The 10,740-nt window shown below is 38.2% G+C and overlaps 1 protein-coding gene across 2 annotated transcripts; it reads left to right on the top strand.

The window, feature by feature from the left end:
- Positions 1 to 87: 87 nt before the first annotated feature.
- LOC124300947 (protein FAM151A) lies at positions 88 to 10,120 on the top strand. Of its 2 annotated transcripts, none has more exons than XM_046755462.1 (5): positions 88 to 294; positions 7,716 to 7,853; positions 8,040 to 8,266; positions 8,349 to 8,497; positions 8,583 to 10,120. In XM_046755462.1, the coding sequence occupies exons 1-5, from the start codon at positions 234 to 236 to the stop codon at positions 8,962 to 8,964; spliced, it is 957 nt and encodes a 318-aa protein (XP_046611418.1). In that variant the 5' UTR covers positions 88 to 233; the 3' UTR covers positions 8,965 to 10,120. The 2 variants fall into 2 exon arrangements, with proteins under 2 accessions (XP_046611418.1, XP_046611419.1); XM_046755463.1 differs by lacking the exon at positions 88 to 294 and adding an exon at positions 4,644 to 4,755.
- Positions 10,121 to 10,740: the final 620 nt, after the last annotated feature.

Genomic DNA, 10,740 nt, shown 5'->3' with positions numbered 1-10,740 from the left:
GCGCTGAACGGTTTTCGACCAATCGCCAGGCTTTCGCGATGTGACTAGAAAGATAAGCCTCAGCGAACGCAGTGGACAGAAGCTCTTTTCGAAACCGCTAACGGTCATACTTGTCGCTCTCTCGCCCGATTCGTTTGTGCTCGTCACTCGATCACTTCGGTCAGTCAGTCGCTTTTCGGCCCCCGAGCTAGTCGTGTCCGCAATAACTAACAGTCTGCATCTTTACCATCGACATGACGCGGGCAACGCTCATTTTCACCTTGATCGCTGTTCTCTTTTCCGCCTCGACGCTTGGTGAGTTGTTCTTTTCTCTTCATGCAATTTAATAACAACCGAGAAGTGCAATTATTATTTTTTGAAATGGTTGAAGCGATTGCGTCGACAACTAGATCGTTGAATCTCGAATCTCGAATTTTGAATTGTGGTTCGTTTAATATAATCGCGTGTAAATATGTAATTATAAGTGGAAAAAAACGAGGTTTTTCAATCTAATTTCACGTTAGTTCACGATTGGGAATTTGGGCGCAATTTGTTATTGATGTTGAAGATTAAATTTCGTTTTGCATGAATTTGGAAAGGTCCGGAGTTTCCGAAATCGATAGTTACCAGTTTGAAAACTTGCGCCGGTGGTTGTTTATTCTTGCTGTGAACTTGAACTAGATTTCGTGCTATAAAAAACAAAAAGATGCTGCAACGTTTTCGGTACTACCTCACGTTTAAAGGCGCGTTAAAGCAAGATGAACCAAACACGTCTTTCTCCTCGTTGTGTGAATATTTACATTAGGTTACTCGTCTGAAACAGTGAGGAGAAGTATCGAAACCTTTACAATAAGGGGTAATTCTAATTTGTTTACACGAAATCAAGGGTCATTTTCTCCAATTTGTTTCAGAAAAACGAATTGATATTTTTTAATTCTGCTTTTCATACATGTTAATACAAGGCTTGAAGTACAAGATAAAATTTTTTGAAAATTATTCTAAAACAAATTGTAGTCAAGTGGCTGTTGAAAGGAAACTTCCTCTATTTTTTTAAATGACCTCCATGCGTGACAACCTGCAAGTCGCAATTTGCAATCTAGAACGAAAAACAAAAAAGAATTGAAAAGAAGATGCCAAAATCTAGTGAAGTGCGTAAAATTTTCCAGAAATATTAATTTTCACAAGAATGGCGTCAATTTGAAGGAAAAAACACAAATCTGTCGTAAAATCGGTAAATTTCAATCAATCCTACGTACTTCACTAGACAAAGTCATTATAAAGCTACAATTAAAATTTGAAGTTGATCGGTCAACGTAAAAATGAAAATCATAAATTTGAGTAAAACGCATTTAAACTCAATACTTAAAAAATGAGCATTCGAAGCTCGCTCTCAAATTACCTGCAAATCATCGTGACCTCACTCGAAAAATCGCCTTTTCGGCCATTTAAAAAATGTTCCCTCACATTCAGACTTTTGGGTATCATTTTTGCATAATTAAGGAAGCACTTAAGCCAACGAAAGAAAAGAGGCAAAAAAAGAAATTACAAAGTAGTATAATACCCCTGAAACGTTGTTTCGTTTAAGAAATCATTATTCAAATAAAGTATCAAAAAATACCTTCCCATTTTTGGGTATTCATAACGTATGGAGAAAACTGAATAAATGGAAATAGATCTGTCACTTTTCCTCAGTAAAACAAATACCTCGATTTTGCTTCTCTTTTATCGTGAAAGTTTCACGTTGCTTTCTCTACGTCCGAACCACCACGTCATCTTGATCACATATCAAATAGATATTCTTTTAAAAAAACCAAATCTGTCTTAAATATCTGTTCAAGGATAACGAGCCTGACAATGAGATGAAACATTGATAGAGTTGAAATTTGTGGAGGAAAATCCCCGCAACAGTTCATCTCAATATTATTTTCGTTCAATTTATACAGCCGTGTACTTGGACGATAAATTGCTGGTATATGATATCGGTCTATTAGTCTACAGATTAAGTCGAGATGATCAAATGCCAAGTACTCGACAGTTGAAGATAATGAACAAAGAGGTTTAATCCCTGCCTTCAGCAGCGGTTGTGTCACAACCACATCCCGGTAGAGACGCCGGAGGTGTATACGAAAGATAATCATGCATTTGCTCATCATCACTTCAATTTTAACTCGTAATCAGGCACGACTTAAACGCATCAGCCCGAGTTTAATGAGTAATGAGATACAGGAAAGCAACGCTGCTCTGATTTTATTTTCCTGATTTAGAAAAAACTAACGAGTGTCTGCATTTATTTTACATCCACCGATCCCGCCCGTTTGTTAACACAGTGTGATAGTCGGCTTATTTATAAGTTTTGCGAATTATTCATACTGCGATAACGCCTCTTTCTACGCGATGCGTAACGTAGAGTCGCAATCGGTGTGACGTTCATCCGGTATTCAACTGATCGTGAAGAAAAGTATCCCTGGTTAAGAGGTGTCAAATGCCCCTGTCTCAAATTTTCATTTTATCTCGGATTTTCAAACTATCCGTTCAGAAATGTTTCTTACGTCAGAAAAACATGTACCAAGTGGTTCATTACTCAATAAATCTCCTCGTCCTCTTCGGAGGGTTAGAAATTACGTTTTATGCGCATAATTTTTTATCTCAAGACTCGATTGACGGATCGTTATGAAAAAACTTATGGGTATCTATTGCCAAAAGACCTGTAATGTAAATTAATTTGGGTGCGAGGGGACACTCCGAAGGTTCTGAAAAAAAAATCATAAAAGTCAAAAGTCGTTGTATTTCGAAAGTTAATCGTTGTAACAAAAACTTTTTTTCGTCATTTCATTGCGATAATGACGATTTTTGCACTTTCTTTTTAAATGATTGTAATAATCGTATATGGGATTGAAAGATTCTTGTACAAAAGTCGTTCGTGACTGCATATCGTTACGGAATATGTTATTAATGGCAAATGGCTAATTAGCAGTCACTATTTTGAACAAATATGCGACAGAAATTGTTTTATCCTCTTATCCATAACTTTGTAAAGACTTTGAACTTGGATATGACGAAGAATACATCGTGGCAGTGAAATATCTGCTCGGAATCTTTATTACAACGATTGAATCACACTTTTATCGAAACTTTCTAGAGCTATAAAATGTGAAATTTAGGATTTTTTCAACACTTATACAAGGGACAAGACTGAGTTCTTAATTCTTGATGAATAACTGCGACTCGGTTAACTCACGTTATTCGAACACGCTGCAACGATATAAGTAACCGTTTGTGAATGGCTAAGTAATATTCACACGTACGATAAAATTACCAGATCTCTGTTTCCAACTTGCTGAAGCTTGTGCAAGAAATTATGGTTCACCCTCCGTCTAATTTTCAAAGCAATTTAGAGCCTATGAACCATTTCAGGCTCATTTTAAACTATAATAACTATCCGCCAATAATTTGCAGACGCCACATTATTCGCGATTACAATTATTATTCATTTACAACGTGAATCAAATTTTCCGATCGTCTTCAAAGAATCGCGCGGAGTCCCTAGGCTTAGACACGTGCGTATCACGCTGTTCGAATTATTATATCGTCTGTGACCATCTATATTGCAATTAAATCAATCTTCTGCGGTTCGCGCCATTTATATCGTTATAAACTTTAACGAGCCATCATGTAACTCCTGGAGTGAACCGACGATGAAACAATAAACTCAGGCGTCAAGTTGTTCACGGAGTTATTTATATTAGAGGTATTTTATACATTGTTCAATACTTCTTTCTGGGAACTGAGAGTAAATATTGTATTTATATAATAATATAAAATTGTATATGTATAATATATAATATTAAACATTTAGAAATTTTTCGCTTCAAAATCTTGTGGTTTTTGCATAATCGCGGTAGGAATGGTGTTTCCGCTTCCGTTTCCGGTCAAATTAAATCGCATACTCCCGTCGTCTGGTTAATTAGTCACAGAATCCCACGGCGGAATACATCAAGTATCATTCGCGTCGGACGAACAATGAAACGTAAATCAGCGCCGACGTTTGGCCTATCCATGATAATCGGAGGTAACCGATTCCAACTTCTAGGCGATTCAAAATGAGATAACAAAGAATTGTAACGATAAATTATCACTTTAGTTTGTTTGTTCAGGCTTTGGATCATAAATATAATACATCGACGGCTATACCAAGCTTATAAATGTTGGATAGCTGACCTTTGATCGAGTAAAACCGACGATACAGCAATAGTCAACAGGCGATTTGCACGTTTTAAATTATCTACCAATCTCCTGTGGTCACTGATTAGCGATAATTGTCTGGCACGATACTCACGTGCTGGAATTCTGCTCTACGGTTCATAGTCGTGATCCTAGATCTGAGATCACGTTTATGACACGCCGTCCAGCTGTAACCTCCCAACGACATATACCGAATATTAAAATTCATTTCAACTGGTGACGTTTTATATCAGTCTATCAGCTTTACTTCTTCGTAATGTTGACAGCTGAAAACTTGAATTTTCGAACCTCTGTTGTTTTTTTTTTACGTCATAAACCAGGGATGAACGCAATCGGGCATGTTCGCGTTAGTTCGGGTGCCTAATGGAAGTAAAACAGAAGAGAGAGCGGACATGATGATGTAACGTGATCGACAGTTTTTCGTTGGCGGTAGCCGGGATCTAAGCGTATAGAAGGCTTTGTTACGAGTATCGCGAACTGTGATAAACGGAAGAAGGGAGAACAGGAAAACCCTAATGATGTCTGTTTCGTCACGTAAGTCACTGGGAAGTTGAAATTGGTACACCTTGAATTCGCTCGTTGCTCCGTCGGTATCGCGTGCGATTGTCACGCGCGGCATGCTAAACGTGTTGATCGTCGATAACGCCTTCGTCCAACGCGTTCTCATTCACGGCGCATGCGCGACCTTCCGGGGAATTGTATCGCACGCCTTTTGTAAACTGGGTGAAAAAACAAGCCCGCTGCAAAACGTAGTCATCAGTTCTTTTTTTATCAGTCTTTATTAGTTATCCAGGGTTAATTTAGGTCTACTTTCTAAGACGATGCTATTATACTCGAGTGAATTATGAAAATTGCAGGTTGTCGTATTAGTCTTTAACACGAAGCTGTGAGGAGGTAGAATTTATATCCTTTTGTCATTCGACAATTCAAACGTAGGAGAATCACGCTCATGCTGTACAACATATTGATATCAGAATCTGATAGAAGTAGCTTTTCTTCACTATCTTACCGACAAAGCTAGCAAATGTTTTTTTTTTCTAACAATTTTGATCACTTGTAGCGAGCACTGGCCATTTTATTAGTTGTATGAACTGTTGAATGTATCCATTATGTAAAAGAACATAGCCGGGTAAATTGTACAATTAACGACCGTCACCAAGGTCGGTATAACAGCACGACAGCTGCAATGTTGTTGATCGAAAACACGCCGCGTGCAAAACGTGCAATTCTCAGCAATTGACCAGGAACTGTAAATGCACTACCTTATATATATATGAAACCGATGTATAAATATTATGGCACAAATGCTCGAAAAATAGACTATTCATGCAGAACGTCAATAATGACGAAACGTCTGGGCGAGAAGTCAAGTGTGCGTTGGTACTTGGAAATTTGTGAATTCCAAAGCCGTCAAAATTCAAGCGCCCACGCACAATAAACTCGTTATACAACTTGCTGTGCCGGGCTGATTAAAGGAATTAACACTTTAGACCGAAATGATACGAGCGGAACAATCAGGCTGTGAGCAGCGGTTCTGGTCTCGACTGACAAAGGCTGATTGTCTTCGAGTTAGCGAAATCAACAGTGCTTATACCTTGTCTACCGTACATACGGGGCATTCGATACCACTTTGATCTGGGTCTAACCCTTGACCTCTCGAATTGGGCCCGCGATTGTTTATACGATTCTTTTCACTTTGAAAGGTACTCCGTTGTTTTTTTTTTTTTTTTATTTGAAATTTTTCCGACTTGATTTGAAATTTTTTCAATTTTTTAAAACGATTTCCTCGAACGACGCAATTTAAAAATCTGAAAAAATTTTGAAAAATCGTGTGTCAGGTATCAAAATTTTTAAACTTGGAGCCGGAGTGGCGAGACTTTTCCCTCTTACTGATTTCAAGCGTATTCCGAAAAAAAAACGTTGAAAAACTTTGAAACGGGAGTCACTTTATTATGGTAAAATGTTTCTCGTAAATCATAACCGACACTCGATTTTTCAGAATTGTTTCAGATGCTTAAATCGAAAAATCGTAGAAAACTCTGAACCAATACGAAAAAATTAAAAAAACGAAGTGCCTTTCAAAGTGAGATCAATTATATAAAAAATCGCGGATCCAATCTGAGAGATAAAGGATCCGACCCAGGTCGAAGTGGTATGGAATGCTCCATATGTATAATGGCATCTCGGCCAGCCAAAGGCAATATGCTGCAGGTTGTCGGGTCTGCCTAAACATAGCTCAGCTTGCGCGCAATTTCGCGAATATTTTCAGGATACCCGAGCCGCCCCCGAAGGTCGTGACTAAAACTGTAGATGACAACATCATCGCCCCTTGCTGCATGATGCTGTTGTGCCTGTACGCTTAATTCTCAATAACGCAATACCGCGGCTTATTTTCATACAAAGTTATCGCAAGCATAAGCTTCAGCTGTATCCATCTCGAAGCAAACTCGTGCAGGGAATAAGAGTGCGAATGAATGGAGAAGGAAAAAGTTGTTTTGCGAAAAACATGACGGTGTAAAAGGAAATCCTGAGATATGTCGATATATCTTCTCAGCGATAAATAGCGTCTAGCCTATTGTAAACGAGAATTTGACTAACAAGGAAGGCAGCTCAGGTCGGTCTGTCCGATTTGTTTTCTTTTTGTAATATGTTAAAGTAGATTAAAAACTAAGCGACACGTACTTTTTTTTATCTAACATTAAACACTTTGAGGGGGTGAAACTACCCTCCTAAAAAAGTCGTGTCAAGGGGCGATTTTGCAGTTTCACCCAAAAGATCGTAATATTTTTTAATCAATCCAACTGGAAAAGCTTTCTTATAACGAGAAATGAAAAATGTAATTGAAAAAAAAAAAAAAATAAACTTTAAAATCGCCCCTTGACATAACTTTTTTCGGAGGATTGTTTTACCTCCTTACAGTGTTTAATGGCAGTTAAAAAAAAATACGTGCTGCTTAGTTTATAATTTACTATAACATATTACGGAAGTAATCAAATCGGTGTGATCAACTTGGGATTTCTTGCTTGTACCTAAGGTCAAGAAAGAATATATTACATACCTCTACGGTCAACAATTTGGCACGCGAATTTAAACGCCTGCACAAAATCAGCGTACAATTTTGAGTTGAAAATCAATCGAAAGAACAGTTTGAATCGATTCGATTTCATCCGCATTCCGAGAGGAATTTCATAAACTTACCGACTGGATGACAGCTACTTGACATTACACCGAGTGTATGTAAATGTTTGCATACAGCCTTTCATGTCTCATATGTATTGTTGCACCGGGGAATAATACCATATGTGCAAATTTTGAACCGTATCGTCCTTCTGAATGTACTCTGCACCTAGAGCAAGGTTGCGGTTGCGGTTGATTTGCATACTGGGTCAAGAGTCTTCAGGATCTATTCGCGCTTGTATTGTTCTCCGCCACCTGAAGCAACATGAACGAAGCTACCGTACAGGTTGTACTAAATAAATTTATTTCTGTTTCAGGAGAGGAGCCATCGACGAGAAGCTCTATTTTACCATCGGTTCCCGAATTCTTCCAAGGCATCGAGGGCAACCTGACAAAAGTAACCTGGGATCATGCCGTCAACAGTCAGCAAGCTCTAACGAACGCTCTCAATTCAAGTAACGTAAACTCTTACAATACATCTGTTATACATATACTTGAAGTTGTCGGAAGGAAAATGTGTAAAAAATCTTTCAAGTATTTGATTGCCGAGATTTAACATGGCTATATATCCAATTTCAGTCGATAGCTGCATCATGGTGAGAATATGGGTATTTAATTAAAGCGTGTAACTTGTTTTAAAGGCGATATAATGATGCTCGAGGCAGATGTCGTTTGGGGAACCTTGGAGTCAGAGCCCACGGTTCAACTTCCCGTGATGGCGCATCCACCAGCTAATACGAGTGATTTATCCCTGGAAGATTTCCTGAGTCAGGTTATGGCGGACCAAAGTAAAGGAGCCAAGCTCGATTTCAAGTCACTCGAAGCTTTCAGTGCTAGTTGCGAAATCCTCCAGAAACTCAGGGATAATGTAAGTTTCGAAAAAGCGTGCAGAAGTTGGTACGCTAAAACAAGCACTGTGTCTATAACATATCGCACCATTCTCCTCCTAGATGACATTTCCGGTCTGGCTGAACGCGGATATTCTCGACGGACCGGTGAACTCGTCTTTGATCGGGGAGCCCGTGAACGCTACGCAATTTTTATCATTGGCGGCCGAAACCCTTCCAAACGCCACGTTATCGCTCGGATGGAAGACGAGGTACCAAAAGATTCATTTTTACGGAAACTTTGTCGGTGTAGAATCGTCGACGGTTCACTACAGGATTTGATTTTGCTTGCTTCAGGTACGGCGCCGACTACAATATTATCGACGGCAGTTACTCCGAAGCCAACGTAGAGGAGATGATAAATACTATCAAGAACGTTAGTCAGCCAATAACTTACCCTATGCGGGCCGGTCTTGTAGCGAATAGCTGGGACGCGATAGACAAATTACTCAACGAATCTGCCAGCGGGACGACGGTGACTATTTGGTCAAGCGACAACGACACCGTCGATGACGTAAAGCTTTCCGAAGTGATTCAAAAGATAGGCGTATCAAAAGTCTACATCGATGTACCGGAGGAGCTTATGAATCGTTTGCATCTCGAATCTTCTACAAGTTCTCGAATGAAGATCTGTTTCGGCACCCTCTTAGCCGCACTCTTGTTTGCAAAGTTCTTCTGAACGTGCGGCATAAAATGCAATGTATAATGGAGATCAAGTTCGCAATCGACGAAAGTAATTTCATGTCTCACGTTCTCAGGTTGCAGAAAATCGATTCGAGTCTGCAGGTTTGCACGAAAAGCATTTTATTGCAGATCAACCGCGATGTATTTGATGCGGTGAGAACTGCCGCTTTTGAGAATAAGATTTTGATTCTGGTTGAAAATATTATGCGAAGAAGCTTCTGATATAAATTTCAGTTGTCATACCATTCATCCCATTTTACATTAATGATTAAATACAAGCGGACTACTCATTCCTTTTACACTTCTTACTCTATTGCGAAAGAATGATAAATTTCGGCAATCAATTACTTTAAACACTCAATCAAATCTTACTGTGAATTCCGAAAATGTGTAATAAGTGTCGAAGCAATTAACTGGTATAAAGAGTATCAGGATTCGCGATATCGCGATATTTTGTATGTCGAATTTATTTATTTATTTACGTTACTGTCCGGCCACATATAAAGATACATTGCATTCACAAAATTTGAGTAGAAAAAGAGAACGAGCAAAAGAAACTTCGTGTTTGTCGTCAGATCGAAATCACCGACTGTTATTAGAATTTTGGTCGTTTTATTAACTGATAAATTTGTATGGTATTTCAATTTGTTATAAAAGTCTTGCGCATCGTTCGGCAAACTTCACCCGATTTTTCAATACGTTCTTTACTCAATATCATCTTTATTCAATATCATGAATTTCGAGTGCATCGTAATATCGTAATTGTGGTTATACAACACATATACATTCTATTACAATACGCAAATATAAAACCAAGACAAGAAATACATGTTATACCTACATACATGATCTAATTTTAGTAAATATTGTATGTTATCTACACACAAAAGTGCTTTGTTGACGTGCTTGTCACACGTGTGATGTACATTTACTATATACTTATAAGTTATGCATAGGAATATGTGTAAGATCGATAGCATAAGCGTGTAGTGCTATAAAAACTATTTTATACCCTGTAATTATGAAACTAGAATAATCACCAAAGATTCTTTCCTCTAAGAAGTGTCTGCTGATATAGACGACACTTTTTCACGGTAATTGTCAATATATTTTCACCCCTTGACGGACATAAAGCATCGAAATTCGCACTATTCTCAATACTTATTGTGTGTCACAACCAAATCGAAGACAGTGGTGCTCGAAGGTTGTGGAAAGCATTTGAGCTCTGAGACCTCACCTTATACTTCAATAAATAAGCATGAAAGGTAGTACTTTTCAGGATTGAATGAAGAGTAATTTGATGACGCCGAATAGAATGGTGATAAGAATTTCGTAATCAACCCCCGAGACTATATTTCCAAAAGGAAATAAGTGTCCCATGTTCATTTGCGTATCTTTAAAAATAAGCGAAAAAAATGTGAGTGAGAATTTATTTTTGAACAAAGTTAGACTAACTCTTACGTAAGAAATACGTAACAAAAAATCTGCCATACATACGAATTTAATACTTTTTTTATTATTTGAAACTTAGGTTTTCGCCCACCCCCCCCCCCCTCCCCCCTTACTCTCCGATTTGAATGGTTTTTCTTTTTTTTTTTCTCCCTTATTATTGAAGATACGAAGATGAACATAGGGTACTTTTTTACGCTTTTTTTTCCCCCAAGAACTATTATTTGACACATTTTTTATACAAAGTTATTAGAATCGGAATTGAACCGTTTAACCCTTTTTTTGTAATGACCTCGGGGATTGGTTGAAACATTATTATCAC

Source organism: Neodiprion virginianus, chromosome 3 (assembly GCF_021901495.1).
Source record: "Neodiprion virginianus isolate iyNeoVirg1 chromosome 3, iyNeoVirg1.1, whole genome shotgun sequence".
Taxonomy (NCBI): domain Eukaryota; kingdom Metazoa; phylum Arthropoda; class Insecta; order Hymenoptera; family Diprionidae; genus Neodiprion; species Neodiprion virginianus.
The sequence above is the reverse complement of the archived record's forward strand: the minus strand, read 5'-3'. Positions and strand labels throughout refer to the sequence as shown.